Source organism: Manis javanica, chromosome X, assembly GCF_040802235.1.
Source record: "Manis javanica isolate MJ-LG chromosome X, MJ_LKY, whole genome shotgun sequence".
Classification (NCBI taxonomy): domain Eukaryota; kingdom Metazoa; phylum Chordata; class Mammalia; order Pholidota; family Manidae; genus Manis; species Manis javanica.
This window is the reverse complement of record NC_133174.1, coordinates 92,504,020-92,519,819: the sequence shown is the minus strand read 5'-3', so window position 1 is coordinate 92,519,819 and position 15,800 is coordinate 92,504,020. Positions and strand designations below refer to the sequence as shown.

Sequence of the window (15,800 nt, the reverse complement as noted above, 5' to 3'; positions counted from 1 at the left end):
TGGGCCTGAGCCACACATGCTGTATCTAAACTTCTCTCAATCTTTGTACTAGCCTCTAATCTCATTACAGGCAAACCACATTTTCATGAGGCACTAAACTGTGTGCCATGCAGTCCCCCTCCAAAATTTGTACGTTGAAAGAGATTTCATTCTTAGATTAGAGAGAGAAAATTACTCTCTGATAGAGAGAGTTTCTGAGACACCATTAGATTAGAGAAGCATGAGCACTCTCTTCTCTTTGTTTTGTTTATGGAGAAGCTGGGAATTTACTGATAGATTCAACCACAGCTACTAAAGCTGAAGTCAAGATTTCCTGGTGGGAGAAACACATGGATAGGGAGCACGTTTTCATTGCAAAAATGCAGACCAGCTATAGTAGAGGTAGTAGACACTAATGATTCCCTGTCCAGATTCCATTTATTGGGCTAGTACATCCATCCTTAGCTGCTCTGAATGTTGGCTGCTAGAGATTCATAGTTGCACCCTTGTCAGAGGACACCTGGGAGCTAAAACCCCCCTCCCCTCATGCCATCTCACCCACACACCCTGGTTTGCAGTCAGTGGACATAAGAGCATGGCTCCTTTGTCTCCAGGTGGATCAATTCTGTGATGCCCTTCATCTACCAGAACTGCCCTGGGTTCAGGCTGAGGCTACGCTTCTGCTGAACTAAATCTATGTGTAGTTTTTTCCCTTGTCCTATGCTGCTCCCCTCACCTCCATACAGATTTCTTCTGAGAACACTCCCTCAAAAACCACTTTCCCAAGAATCCTCATTTCTGGCTCTGCTTCTAGGAACCCTACTTAAGATACAAGGGTATTAATTTATGTTTCATCTGTACATCTGTCTGTGTGTTCCACTCTACTTTTCTCATTCAAGCCAACTCTGTACTTCCTTGCCTCAGAAAAAGATTATGACAGGCCTTTCCAGGTTTCCCCAAAACTCCAAATCCACTGTGAATAAACAGAGTTTGGGGAGTGAGGGATTTTCCTCACGCTGAGAAGAAATCTGTCCTCCCAGTGGAGGGGAAAGCAAAAGAGGTCTCTCTTGAACAGATGGAACTTTACTATAGCCTGCTCCCCAACAGCCCAGAAAAAGGAGTAGGAACTCAAGGCTAATGGACATAAGATGCATCTGGGATGCTGGATCCTACCCAGGGACTCCAGCCTCACCAAATCCCCCTGCCCTGTATGTCAGGCGTGGCACAGAAGCTGCCTAACTGGCCTATCTGAAAACTTGGATTATGAATAGCGCAACTATAACTAGTGTGGAAAACATCACCGCAGAAATCTGTATAGACTTTAGTTTACATGGAGGGGTTTTAGTTTAGTTTAGTTTTGTTTTTTGTAAGCATATTAATTATAATTTTATAATAAAAATATAACACTGTCAGTTCCCCTGATTTATTATTCTCCATGCACTTACCATCATTTACCATATCATATACATGCACTGATTTATTTTTTATTTATTTATTTTTTTTGAGAGGGCATCTCTCATATTTATTGATCAAATGGTTGTTAACAACAATAAAATTCTGTATAGGGGGGTCAATGCTCAATGCACAATCATTAATCCATCTCAAGCCTAGTTCTTGTCAGTCTCCAATCTTCTGAAGCATAACGAACAAGTTCTTACATGGTGAACGAATTCTTACATAGTGAATAAATTCTTACATGGTGAACAGTACAAGGGCATTCATCACAGAAACTTTCGGTTTTGATCATGCATTATGAACTATAAACAATCAGGTCAAATATGAATATTTGTTTGATTTTTATACTTGATTTATATGTGGATCCCACATTTCTCCCTTTATTATTATTATTATTTTTATTTTTAATAAACTGCTGAAGTGGTAGGTAGATGCAAGATAAAGGTAGAAAACATAGTTTAGTGTTGTAAGAGAGCAATTGTAGATGATCAGGTGTGTGCCTGTAGACTATGTGCTAATCCGAGCTAGACAAGGGCAATAAAACATCCATGGATGCAGAAGCTTTCTCTCAAAACGGGGGGGGGGGTGAGGTTCGAAGTTTCACCACTGTTGTTCCCCGATTTCTCACCTGATGGCCCCCCTGCGACTGTGCCTGTCTTAGGTTGTTCCTCCCTTGAGGAATCTTACCCGTCTCTGGCTAACCAGTCATCTTCCGGGGCCATACAGGGAAATGTAAGGTTGGTAAGTGAGAGAGAAGCCATATTGTTTGAAAAGGTTAGCTTTTTACTTCTTTGCAGATTTACGCCCTGTGGCTTCTATGCCCAGCACTTGTCTCGAGGTATCTTTACCACCTGGAGGAATTATGATGCTCGGTAAATTCGATATGAGGCACGAATTCTATTTAAGGGTTGTAATTAGGAAGGAAGAAGAAAAGCTATAGAGGTAGCATATGGAAGAAAACATGGGAGGATTGATTATTTCTTTGACATATCTTCTTGTAGAGTACCTTAAGCATGTATAGGTTTTAAACTACTAACTTGCGCACACATATTAACATAATAGGAATACGGTGACATACACTAAGCAAATCTATAATTACCAGCCATCTCCAGTGAAGCCAAGAAAACCAGTTAGGCACCCTAAGCATTTGTGAGAATTTGTCTATGATATGATGGATATTGTCCAACTGTACTTGAACAGTCTGAGAGAAATCAGACAAATTAAAGCAACCCATTTCTGGGATCTGTTCACATCCCATATGTTCTTTTAACCGTAGATAGTCAATAGTCATAAGATTTTGGAGCGCTACAACTTGCACCCCCATGGAGGGGTTTTTTTTAGAAAGTAAAAACATCTAATATTTCTTTTCATACCTGAATCTAAGAACTAATTTTCATACTTGGTACATGAAAGGCGAGCAAAAGTGGAAGATTGTAATTACTACATTTTGTTACTGTGAAACAATCCTTTAAAAGAATGCTTAGGAAGCATTTTCATTAACTAATAAAAGGCATACCCTGCAAGGTAACCTGAAAAAAAATAATGCTGGGAGGGTGTAAAAGGGTAATTGCAATAATGTTAAACACACACATCCACATTTCTTACACAGGGAGAAAGACAAGGAATGGAAGTTATTAGTGGCTTATTTTTATTTTCTTCCTTATAGTTTTCTATATTTTCTAAACTTTTTGTAGGCAGGATTAACATCTTTCGAATCAGCTGGTTTCTTCTTGTTCTGCTCTCCACCACAGGTTAGTTGGTATATGCAGTACCAGCTGCCAGCCCCGATCGCCAGTCCAGTTGCCATCAAGCCCAAACTCTGAGCACGGCCCATGTCACAACTGTACGAGTGTCTCAGGGGTCTCTCTCAGGCTAGTGAAAGCGCCTTGGGGTTGGAGTCTGAAATGGCAGTCAAGCTGGATCTAAGGGATGGGGAGGTTGGCGGGCGGGGCAGTGGGGGGAGAGGGAAGATGGAAATGAGGTGCTGGGCTTCTCCTACTGCATCGACAACCCACTACTGATAGATGGACTGGCAGACATGCACTGACCGAAGCCAGAACCAGACAGGAACAAACAGGGGACAATGGGGACTCAGTGCTCGGGTGAACACACCAACACGCAAATGTGAGTCCAAACCCCAACCTTTCCCTGTTCCCCAATCCAGGTTGTCAGGCTGGTCTCTCACTTCACAGTCCCCCATGGTTCTGCCCCGCTCCGATAATCCACCGCTTCCTCCCCTCCGTTTCTCAAGTCATCAACACCAACCATTTCTGCTGCGGGCAATGCCCTGCCTTTTACAAAGCATGGAATGAAAAGGATGTTGGGTTTGGGTGTCCCCATGGGGAAACAGGGAAGCTCTTCCAAACTTGAAAATCGTGCTGCTACCCTCCACCGCCACTCCAGGGGTCTCCAGCACACACACCCTCACACTGACCTACAGGAATCAGGAAAGGCTTCCTCCTGGTCCTTCTCCTCCTTTGTTGCCCACAGTCACGCCACCTCCGAGAAAACAGGGAGCTGGTTACCTGAGCAGGAAGCGCTAGCTGGACCAAGATTCAGCGCAAAGGTTCCTGGTCACGTGAGGCTACATCCCTGGTGAGTTTGGATCCTAAATTCCCCTCCTATTATTAGCAAAGCACAGGGCGACCCGCCCCCTCCCTCCTAACCCCACAGGAGACTGTCACGCTTTTTGGTCCTTGCATACCCAACAAACGTGTTGTCCTTCTCTGATACTGGAAGGGGCATCACCTTCTCCTGGACTACTGGCCAATTCTACTGCTTCTCTGGGGGAATGGTCCCACCCTTTTCTCTTCTTACCCCAGCTTTTTTCTTTGGGATCACAAATCTTCACCCCTGCAGCCCAGAAAATACCTGGAAATGCAGAAGCGGAAAGGGTATTAGGAAAGGAAGAAGAGAGTAGGAATGGATTTTGTCATTTTTTGTTAGCATTATTCTGTTCCTTCTCTTTTTTTTACACAAATATGCATTATTTTTAATGTCAGAAAATATGATCAAACTATTTTTATCTAAAAAGAAAAAGATTCACTTTTTTTTAAAAAGCATATATCATAAACAATCATTCTCACTGCAAAATGAGTTTTACCCTTGCCACTCAAAGAAATCTTTTTTTTAAGTGGCTAAGACGATAAATTTTATGTTACGTGTATTTTATGACAAAGTACTGCTCTGGTTTCTTGCCTTTTGATTTTGGTCTAGTTATTATTCATTTTTTGTTAGTTCATCAATATTTTCTATATTTCATCCAGCTTTTTAAATTGTCCCGAAGAAGAGGTTGATCTGAATAACCTAGCACGTCAAAGCAATCTTAATTTTTTAAGACCCTGATTTAGCCAGTTATCTGAGAGTGTGAAAATCTGCTAATTTGGCATAACCAACTAGGCTTTATTTCTGGAATGCAAGAGTAGTTCAATGTTGGAAAGCCATTCATTCATTTATTCAACACGTTCCCTGAGTTCTACTACATGTTATGCAGTGTTCTACATACTGTGGTTATGGCAGTGAGTAAAACAGACCTAAATCTCTAATCTCATGGCCCTTACATTTTACTGGGAGAGATGAACAACAAACAAAGTAAACAAACAAAATATACAGGACATCATTAGTGATATGTACTAAAAAGAAAAAAATTAAAGGCAGGAAAAGAATGCATGAAAAGTTGAGATGGTGGCCAGGAAAGGAATCACTAGAAAGGTGACCTTTGAGTAAAGGCCTGAAGTCAGTGAGGGATCTAAGTATGGTGACATCTGGGGAAGGACTATCCCAGGCAGGATGACAAGGAAATGCAAAGGTCCTGTGAAGGCAACAAGCCTAGTGTGTTCTAGGAGGCCAGGATGGCTGAGCTAGAGGGAGAGCAGTAGAAGATGAGGCAGAAAGTAGGGACTTGCCAGATACTTCATTAGAGTCAGTGGGGAGTTTGAACTTGGAGATATGTTGAGAGCAAGCTATAGGGAGACTGCAGTGACAGGGAGTCTGGTCTATCTGCATAATTCATCACAACAGCAAACTGAAGAAGAAAAGAAGCCTTACTTACAATCCAAGCATTTGATAAATTTAATCAACCATTCCTAAATTTAAAAAAATCTATTAGCAAAATAGGAATAGGAGGAAACTTCATCTGTGCAGTAAAGAATTATGCATGATTTAAAGAATCATTCTTGGTTAAATTAAATCAGATATAAAAGGAAATATCCTCTGCCTGATGAAAAATATGTCAGACATTCTTCTGACCTGGGGGATTTCCTCACTCCTGGTGAGCTACCAATACCACAGAAATTATGATTTGCTTCCACTCACTGACATGATTTCTTTGTACTGCTTTTTTTGCACTAGTGGTAAACATAAGTGACAGTAACCTAGAAAAAAGGGGAGATTATGACAGAAACAGCAAAAGTTACATCAAATGGTAAAACAAAACACGCATTCCCATTTACTTCAATAAAAAGATTAGAAGGCTGTCAAGCATCACCATTACTCAACATAGTTCTGGAGATTCTAGTCAATGCAACACATGCAGAAAAGGGGAAAAAGGTATAAAGGTTGGAAAGAAAGAAATGAAAAATCATCATTTGTAGGTGATGATGTATACATACCTGAAAAAAAAGGTTTCACCTGAAAACTATTAGAATTAATAAAACAGATGACAAAAATTGACAGATATAAAATAAACACATAATAGTAAAACATTTTCCTTAAGCAGAAAATTACCTATCAGAAATTCTAACTGGAAAAGGTATAGCATTTCAGCAACAATTACTAAATACCTAGGGAAAACCTAACAAGTTATAGAATTACTTAGCTGAAGAAACTTAAAAAATCTGATTAACAAACATAAAATAGATCTGAGCAAAATGGAGACATACCAAATACCTGAAGGGAACCCTCGATTTTAAGATGTTAATGTTTCTCAAATTAATCTGCAAATTTACTGCAATTACAATACAAATTCCAAATGCTGATTATTTATTTATTGTTCCTCAGTTTGGAGCTGATTTACAAGCACAAATGCATTTACTAACATGTGCATAAGAAGAAAGTTGGAAATCATCAGCAGTGGCTGTGAGTGGAAAAAATCCCAGAGCTCTTTCCCTGGATACTTTATATATTTCCTTATTGTTCTGAATATTTTTTAACCACTAATACATATTACTTTTATTACCAGAAAAAAAAACCCTAATCTGGGCTCTTATCTATAACACAGACTCTCTAGGCCATTGTATTGATTCTTAATGTCTGGAGGAGAGGTCACAGACCCCTTGAGAAACTGATGAGGTCAATGACCTCTAGTCCTAAAAAAAAACTAAAAAGCACTAGACCACACATACAATCACAAACAAAACCCTTTGTACAGTTTCAGGTAGACCACAGAGGTGGCCAGCTGAGAATGCCTGCTCTAGGTTAATCAGTATGGTCTGAGGGGAGAGTACCTTGTGCGTGCATACATCCGGCTAAGGAAGCACCAAGGTGGGTCTGGGCTGCACGTAGGGACCTGCGGTAAGGTTAGGCTCTCCCTAACTGCCTTGCAGGAAGGAGGCCAGAGGAGAGAAGCCCAGCAGGTTGCATCTCTCAGGCCAGGTGGTAGCAGCAATGTTAGGAGCACCATTAACTTGGAGGAGGGCAGAGCAGGCAGACCTGGGTGCTCCCCCCAGCAGTCACTCCTCCAGGCTTCATGGAAGCCCACAGCTGCAGGGGAAAGTGGGGGCACCAATCCCTTCTGTCCTCCCCAGTTACCTCTGAAGGAGGGAAGAAGCCAAAGGCATTGACACTGGTTGGTCACCTGACTAAAAATGTCATTTACCACCTTGGTCACCTGTTCATGTATACTTCTGGAGTGAGCGACAGAGTTAGGTGCCTGATTGCAGGGGATGAGAGGCTCTGGAATATGGGAGGGGGAAGAGGGGCAGCACCTTCCCCCTTCTCTTGATAGGACAAGGAGGATTTGTCCATCTCTGCATCCCTCACATCCATCATTTCTTTGGCTCTTTCAAAAGCTCTTCCTTTTGCCCAGAGCTGAATCACAAAGCTGGAACCTAATCCAGGGACAGGTGTTCAAAACTGTCATAGTTAAAGCCACCAAATTACAGGAGGTTCACACAGCAGTCAGCAAAGGTTTGTGAACATTAAATAAATGTGTTTCTCTAACAGAACAAGACAGGATCATTTATTAATCCAACTTAAAAGCTGTCCCAGAAGAGGAAAAGTAGGATATTATTTGTCCAAAATGAATAAGATCAGACAACTGAACAGCTCTCCATGGATCAATATGGAGATCATATGGAAGCATGCTTATCTTGTTGAGAAAAATTCCAGTTTTAGATGTTCAAATACTTTAACATGTTTTGGAAATGATTTCCTATGTGGCCAATAGAATTCATTTCCTATGCATTAAAAAATAATGAAAATTAATGATGTCTTCCAATGTTAGTGGGAAATCTTTTTTATAAAACATGCCTTCTTTTTTTGTTGTTGCTTCTCACACCAAACTCTTGTTTCCTTGTATTTTCTTACTATAATAATAATGGGTGGTGAGAACTTTAAAAACAAAACAGGGGAGTGTTACCGAAGTACAGACCCCAGTCCCACACTTTGTCTCCTTTCTGACACTCTGCATCTTACCTATGCTGGAGCAGGAGCCCAAAAGCAAGGAAAATGATGGGCCCTCTTGAATGGGGGATTGGAGATGGAGCGAGGGGAGCATGTCTAGTTGCCCAGGAAGAGATGAGACAAGTCCCCAACAAAAAAAAGTTAAATTGTCAATAGTCCTCCAGAAGTGTCCATCTTCTCCTCGGTAACCAGAGAAAGGCAAATACTAACCTAGGGAGAAGGGGCTTCTATTGGCCCTCGAGACTACAAAGGCAAAAACTGAGTGGCAGGACCTTATGTGATGGGCTGTGGTGGGAGTGGGAGTAAAGGAGAGGTCTCGTCCTGCTCTTGGTGGGAGTGGAAATTGGGGACCCAAGCTTACTGGCGATGCGGCCCTCACGTGACCAGGAGCTGACGTGAGCAAAGGTACTTAAAGCCCGGACCGCCGTCCCCCGGCCTCCTCTGGGTACCAACTCTATTTCGCTGCGCACTGCCGTGCGTTTAACCCAGGCGAGGAGGAGGAGGACAAAATTCCCCCAGATCCGGGCAGGTGGGTGTGAGGGTGGGCATGGCCTGGCACCCCTGAAAGGGGGTAACCCAGAGATGCAGGAGTCTGAGGCCGCGGGCGCCTCCGCCTCGCCCGCTCCTGGCCGACTTTCCAGAACCCCGCGCGGAGTCGCAGCTCATTTTGGTGGGCGGCGGGGAGAGGGGAAGAGGGGAAACGTAAAGACTCAAGACATCCTTGCGGAGATTCCGCTTACCTCCTCTACCAGGCAGTGTTTTCTGGTTTTGTTTTTGGCACTCAGGCCCCGCACCCAACATCCCGTCCTGTTTTGAGAGGAGGAGGGAAGAGAAATAACGTGGCAGCGCATATAAGGCCAGTGGGGAGGTTGGGAAAGGGTGACAGGAGGGGAACGCAATTTGGAAACAATCCAGCCAGTTCACTCCCACCCTCACTCTCCGGATACCTTCCCCGACCACTGCCCCTCCCTTCCCCTTCCCCCGGCCGGCCCCTCGCCTTTGGGGTGCTGGGAAATGGGAGTGCCACCCTCTGGAGGGGAGATGGCGGGTTTGGCGCTGTTGGGGCTTCACAGGAGGGGGCACTCTGAGAGAATGCGGGATTAAACCGCCGTGCTAACTCCCAGGCTGCTCTCCAGACAACTCCGGCCCACACAGCCCTTCACTCCCGTTTTTTCAGCCCGGCACCAGGAGTTCGGGTACGCAGGCGGGAGAAATGGCGGTTACGGGGTGGGAGGGGGATTTGGGTGGGGGGTGGGAGGCGGAGCCCAGAGCAGAGAAACAGTGGCAAGTCACGACCCTCAAACCGGAAGGGCAGACTTTTCAGGCTCCTGTTCTGCAGGCTCATGCTAAGCCTGGGGACTAGGGACTGAAGGAGCGGTGGTCTTAGGCGGGGGACACTAGACTGTTGGGCGGTAATCCCCTGCTCCGCGTCCCATCCCGCTTTCGCAGCACCCTTGCCCCGCCCCCTCCCGCTTCGGTGCAGGAGAAGGGGTGTGGCTGTGTGCCCGAGAAATGGCGGATGGGCGGGGCGGAGCAAAGGGGAGGAGGGGTTGAGTGCTTGGGGAGTCAGTGCAGGAGGGGTGATGTGAGATGGGGGGAAGAGAGTTGAGGGAATTGAGAGGTAGAACCGTTTTCGTCCTGGTATGTGAATTGCATGTGAATGCAATTATGGGGACTCTTGTCCTGGGTATCTACCATTCACCAGGACCTAGGTCTCCAATGCCTACTGTCTATCTGCCCTTCAGTCTGTCCTTAGGATGAAGCTCTAACTAAACTGAAGGAAGGAGAAGCAGACCTGAATCCTTGGAGGTCAGTGTGGGGGGGTGTAGTCTGTCTGGGAACACCTGATGTGGGACTGGCAGAAACCAGAGCAGAATCTGGAACCAGAGACTCTTCTTCCCCCATATTCTCCCTGTTTACAAGACACATTTGCCCAGGGCCTGTCCTTTTTGGTGCAGGGAAAGGGGTGTGGCATTGTGGTCCAGGAAGAGAAGATAAGGAAGGAACAAGGAGCCCTGAGAGGGAGAAAATTGGCCCACAGATGTTCAAATTAGGAAAGGAAGTGGAATCTACCAAGGCCCAAGGGACCCAAAAAAAAGCCCTTTCTGGGATCTCTCTGCAGGTCTGTCTGCTTTTTGGGCCCTGTACAAGTACATGCCTGGTGGAAGAGACTAAAGTGCTCCTGTTCCCAGCAGGTTTTGGTATGTGCATGAGCACCATCTGGAGACCCTTGGGGTGGAAGTTGGGGGATCAGAGAAGAATCTTGGATCTCTACTGTCTTTCCCACTCTCCACCAGCCTTCCTGATGTCCCTATTACCTCTCATCCCCCATTAAGGTGCTTGGAAATTGTGTTTGTTGGCATTGGGCAAGGCAGGCTAAGGATGAAGATGTAGGAAATGTTGGACAACCAGGGCCCTGAATCCGCACACACAGGCCATGAATCCTGTTCTGGGTACTAGCCCAACCACCAAGCATTATGTGCCAAACTCTCCTGCAAGCAGGCCTGGTTAAACACGAAGTGAACCAGAGCCCTAAGCCTCATTTCTATCCTCTACCCCAGGTCCTGCTAAGCTTGCAGCCCCAGCCTGAGCTGAAGTGCCTGGTCCAGACGTGACGCATCCCACTTGGGCAAGTCAGCTGCACACTCTCGGTCAGAGAATTATTCCAGCTGCACCATGAGCCGCGTTCGGGATGCTGGCTGTGTAGCCGCGGGGATAGTGATCGGGGCTAGTGCCTGGTACTGTGTCTACAAATACGCCAGGGGAAGAAACCAGATGAAGAAGAGACTGCCCAAGGCCAGGGCTGTGGCAGGGACTGGAGCCAGGGCTAGGGCTGGGATAAGGGCCGGATTCACAATTGACCTTGGGCCTGGATTCGGTCCTCCAATCCCAGTTCGCCCAGGGGCAGAGGACAGGGCCCAGGATGATGCCTCTGTTCTGGACATGACTGGAGCTGAGGCAGTCGCCCCAGCTGCACACAGTGCTGAACCTCAGAGTGGGGCAGGAAGTCAGGGCCAGGAAGCAGAACAAGCCGGGGCTGCGCCTAAGGCGGAGCCAGTAGTTGGGGCCTCAGCACCTTCTGTAATGGCTCCAACACCCGGGGAAGCAGAGGTTCCCACAATGGCAGGGGCTCCCAAATTGGCAGAAGCCTCTAGCCTAGCAGAGGCGCCTGGGGTGCCTCCCGGGGCGCCAGCACCTCCCGAGGCTGCTGCGGAGGCTCTGGTACCCGCAGCGCCTACTGCGTTGGCGGCAGCATCCCCCGGGGCTGCAGAGGCCCCTGGGACTTCAGGGTCTCCTAGAACAGCAGCCTCTGCCAAGAAAGCGACCCCTGGGGCTCATACTGGAGCTATACCTAAGACCGGGTCGGCGACGGGAGCTGTACCCAAAGGTGGAGCCAAGAGCGGAACCAGGTCCCGGACTGGAGGCAAGGGCAAGGGCAAGAAAAACAAGGTTGAAGTAGATGAATTGGGGCTGGGCTTCCGCCCTGGGGATGGGGCTGCGGCAGCTGCGGCAGCCTCCGCTAATGGGGGACAGGCTTTTCTGGCAGAGGTTCCTGATTCTGAGGAAGGGGAGTCTGGGTGGACTGACACAGAGTCGGAGTCAGACTCTGAGCCTGATACTCAGCAGAGAGGGAGAGGAAGGAGACCCCCTCCCATGCAGAAGCGCCCCTTTCCTTATGAAATTGATGAGATTCTGGGTGTCCGAGATCTCAGGAAAGTACTTGCTTTGCTACAAAAATCGGATGATCCTTTCATCCAACAAGTAGCTTTGCTTACTTTGAGCAACAATGCCAATTATTCATGCAACCAAGACACAATTCGAAAATTGGGAGGCCTCCCAATTATTGCAAATATGATCAACAAAACCGATCCCCACATTAAGGAAAAAGCCTTAATGGCCATGAATAACCTGAGTGAGAATTATGAAAATCAAGGCCGTCTTCAGGTATACATGAATAAAGTGATGGATGATATCATGGCCTCTAACCTGAACTCCGCAGTACAGGTAGTTGGACTAAAATTTTTAACAAATATGACTATTACTAATGACTACCAGCACCTGCTTGTCAATTCCATTGCAAACTTTTTCCGTTTGCTATCTCAGGGAGGTGGAAAAATCAAGGTTGAGATTTTGAAAATACTTTCGAATTTTGCTGAAAATCCAGATATGTTAAAAAAACTGCTCAGTACCCAAGTGCCAGCATCGTTTAGTTCCCTCTATAACTCTTATGTGGAATCAGAAATTCTTATTAATGCCCTAACCCTATTTGAGATAATCTATGATAATCTCAGAGCAGAAGTATTCAACTACAGAGAATTCAATAAAGGTTCCCTTTTTTACTTATGCACTACATCTGGAGTGTGTGTTAAGAAAATTCGAGCCTTAGCAGATCACCATGATCTCTTGGTGAAAGTGAAAGTCATAAAACTAGTGGACAAATTCTGATTGGCTAGGTGCCCTCAAAAGACTTGAAACGTATTGCAGTCTGGGAGCAAAAAAAATTGAAAGTTACTGCTTTTCCACTTGCTCATATAGTAAAGGGATCCTTTCAGCTGCCAGTTTTAAATAATGCATCATCCAGAGTGATGTTATCTGTGACAGTCTCCAGCTTTAAGCTGAACCATTTTATGAATACCAAATAAATAGTCCTCTTGTACTAAAAACACATTTGTGACTTTAATTGTGCTGCTTGAATGGAAATATTTTTACTTGTTCCTCTATGTGAATTGACAGTGAACCTGTCCATGATAAATAGCCTACACTTCTATCATTTGTTTTGACTTGAATTTATTCACCAAAGACTTCATTTGTGTATCATCAATAAAGTTGTATGTTTCAAATGATAAAAATTTGTTCTCATGCTTGAATTTTAAATCTAGCCGGAGAGATAAGTACATAAATAAAAAATGATTACTAACAGTACCTTGGCATACTGTCAAATAGACATCATCTGGTTAAATGAAACAAGTTGCTAGAAACCTTCAAGGAGGAAAAGCACATAAGCTGGGCCCTGAAGGACTGCATGAGAAAACATGGCACTCCAGAAGGGGAAAATGGCTTGAATAGAAAGGTAACTGGTTTGCCTGGAATGAAAGCTGTGGGAAGAGGAATGATGAGAGATAAAAGGTGAAAATATGGATGAGGAAAGTTGGGAAAAGAGCTTGAATGCCAAGCTGAGATACTGAAATCGTGTCATATTCTGGGAGTTTCTAGGCGTTTTTGACAAAAGGAAAAGTAACCTGGTGGCAATGTGCAAAATAGCTTGGAGATAGGATGGGATCAGGCATGGAGACTGGAAATTAGACATTTTTTTAAGTAAGCTATGATAAACCAAGCATGAGACGAAGAGCGAAATAGGGTGATGACTATAATAACTGTTAGGGAATAGTGGTGATAAGAGATGCTTACCCCCCAAAAAGCACCAAGATCTGCTGCCTGACTTAGCTGTAGGTCAACAGACAGGGAGGATTGTACAACCGGTGCAGGCCCTGACAGAGAAAACCCTCTTGGGCAATTCTAGAGACCAAGTAATGCCAAAGTGAATTACCCTTTCTAATGATGAGAAAAAAGCAGTGTGAGGCAATGACTCCTGGAGCAAAGAGTGGTGGTGTTTTTTTTTCCCCCTAGGGTTAGAGGCCCAGGTCTGCTTCCTTTAGAAGAGGGGTAGTGGTGAGGCCTTTATGGGAATCCCACCCCCATCCCTGAGTTCCCTTAATTGCAGATGCATCTTCCCACCTCTCCTCCCTGGCCCACTGAAGCAATGAAAGAAGGAAATGAAAAGGGTCCCAGAGATTTTCCAGACCCAGCCTACTCCCCTGACACCATTCACAAAACCCTTATTTTTATGCAAATATGTGGTAGACTGTGGCAAGGATGGAGATAGAGACTCATAGGAGGGGGCCACATAGGAAAGGGACAGATTGGTATTATATATTGATACAATTTATATGGAAGACAGTTTGATAATCTGCATAAGAAGCTTTCAAGTTATACCTGCCTTTCAGCCAAACATTCCATTCATAGGGTTTTTTTTCACCTAAGGAAAGAATCAAATAATTTTACACAGAGGAATATCCAAGAATGGTCATTTGAGCACTGTTTCTAAGAGAAAAATTAGAAGCAACTTAACTCTCTAAACAGTATGGAATTGGCTAAACAGTAAGTGGTATGTCCACACAGTAAAATGCACAACTGTTAAAACGTGTAATATAATTCCATATTACTGGCATGAAAAGATATTCACCATATGTAAGAACCTGCGGCATCAGTCAAGAAAGGCTCCTGCAATTGAAAATTGGGAAAAATTTTTCTGATGTTTATTATGTCATCTCTGTATTTTTACACAGAAGTGGGGTTATATTGTACATCAGTGGCTCTCAATGTGTAGTCTATAGACCACTACAGGTCCTGAAATTGTAAAGTCAAAAATATCCTCAAAACAATACTAACATATTATCTGCTATTTTCAGTGTGTTGACATTTGTACTAATGGTACAAAAGTAACGGTGGGTAAAACTTCTGATGCCTTACCATAGATCAAGTGTCCCCAGACTGTACCAGTGGTGATTGATTTCTTTACAGCCACACACTCAAAACTTTTTTAAAAATCGTTTGATTTTAAGATGTCCTTAATGGAGTCTTTTATAATAAAATTATAAATTTTATTAAATCTTGTTGCTTGAGTGCATGTCTTTTTAATGTTTGGTGTGGTAAAATAGGAAGTGTACACAAAACACTTCTGCTCCAGAGGTTGCCTTGAAGAAAAGTCTTTGCACAATCATTTGAGTTTCTTCCTCAATTAGCTGCTCTTTTCTGTGAACACCATTTTTACTTGAAAAACTGGTACAAAACCATGGTTTTTCAGACTTGGTTATTGAGCAGACATTTTCTTGGAAATGAATGAGGTGGGCCTACAAGGAAAACAACTGACAGTGTTCGTCACCAACAATTAAATGTGAGCTTTCAAGTGAAGTGAGAATTTTGGAAAACTTGCATCCACAGCTGCAGGCTTGACAGCTTATAATACTTGAGAAGTTTTTTGAGAAGATCAGTGGTGGATCTTTCAAAGGAAAGTTAAGGCCTTTTTCCTTTTTCTCCTTTTAGGAGAGAACGGACCGAAGACTCTCAAGCCTAATGTTGATCTTACTCAGTTTTTGACATTGAACCCACGGCCATGTAATAAAGAATATCATTGCTGTGGTAATAAGATGATCCTGGGTGAGGCTAGACCCAAGATGGTTTGAACCCTTAATAAGGAGAAGCTAAAAAGATATCAATCCTGGAATAGAAATATCTTCTTCTAGGTAAGGTAGGGGTGGTATCTGAGCTCCTGTACTGAAGATGGATGCATTAGCATCTCTTAGCTTGATCCTAGCTATTAAGGTAATCCAACCAGCTTCCTTTGCTCTAATTAGCAGTGGAAACTTCCATCCCCTTCAGATCAAACCTATTCCCATGCATAGAGATATGTCATCTGGCTTTATGAATGAGCTAAGAATCACACAATAGGCAAATATTTCTTTTCCTAAAGTCTGAGTTTTTGTGTCTTCAATAACATCACATGTGAAAGATCAACAGCATACTCAAGGGTGGCTGAGATTTCTTTGAGAAGATTTGACTTAGTAAAATAACAACAGGCACCAGGAATTGAGCACCAGCTGTATAGTGTTCTATTATTGCTGAAATGTGACTGTGGAAACATTTCCTTAAACATTCTGTACTATAGTTTTTACCTTTTAAATTGT

At 44.1% G+C, this 15,800-nt stretch overlaps 2 protein-coding genes across 19 annotated transcripts in view; one reads left to right on the top strand and one right to left on the bottom strand.

The window, feature by feature from the left end:
• Positions 1-1,437: 1,437 nt before the first annotated feature.
• Positions 1,438-15,800, bottom strand: part of ARMCX3 (armadillo repeat containing X-linked 3) — a 43,553-nt gene continuing 29,190 nt past the window's right edge. Inside the window, exons 6-9 of one of the 7 annotated variants that reach the window (XR_012127543.1) lie at positions 8,796-8,862; positions 4,139-4,305; positions 3,869-3,933; positions 1,439-3,333 (exon numbers count right to left, since the gene is read on the bottom strand). The gene's annotated coding sequence lies outside the window, so the exon portion shown is untranslated. Of the gene's footprint in view, positions 3,357-3,868; positions 4,306-8,795; positions 8,863-15,800 lie in introns of all 7 variants that reach the window. The other 6 variants (XR_012127544.1, XR_012127541.1, XR_012127540.1 and 3 more) reach the window with 6 other exon arrangements.
• On the top strand, positions 8,459-12,905 carry ARMCX2 (armadillo repeat containing X-linked 2). 12 transcript variants are annotated; one of them, XM_073227959.1, is made up of 6 exons: positions 8,459-8,584; positions 8,841-8,911; positions 9,233-9,251; positions 9,801-9,864; positions 10,178-10,256; positions 10,617-12,905. In XM_073227959.1, the coding sequence occupies exon 6, from the start codon at positions 10,732-10,734 to the stop codon at positions 12,499-12,501; it is 1,770 nt and encodes a 589-aa protein (XP_073084060.1). In that variant the 5' UTR covers positions 8,459-8,584; positions 8,841-8,911; positions 9,233-9,251; positions 9,801-9,864; positions 10,178-10,256; positions 10,617-10,731; the 3' UTR covers positions 12,502-12,905. The 12 variants fall into 12 exon arrangements, with proteins under 12 accessions (XP_073084060.1, XP_073084059.1, XP_073084061.1 ...); XM_073227958.1 differs by having other exon boundaries at positions 9,180-9,251; XM_073227960.1 differs by lacking the exon at positions 10,178-10,256.

Coding starts and splice junctions, on each gene's coding strand:
- ARMCX2 (XM_073227960.1), top strand. CDS start 10,732: ATGAGCCGCGTTCGGGATGCTGGCTGTGTAGCCGCGGGGATAGTGATC.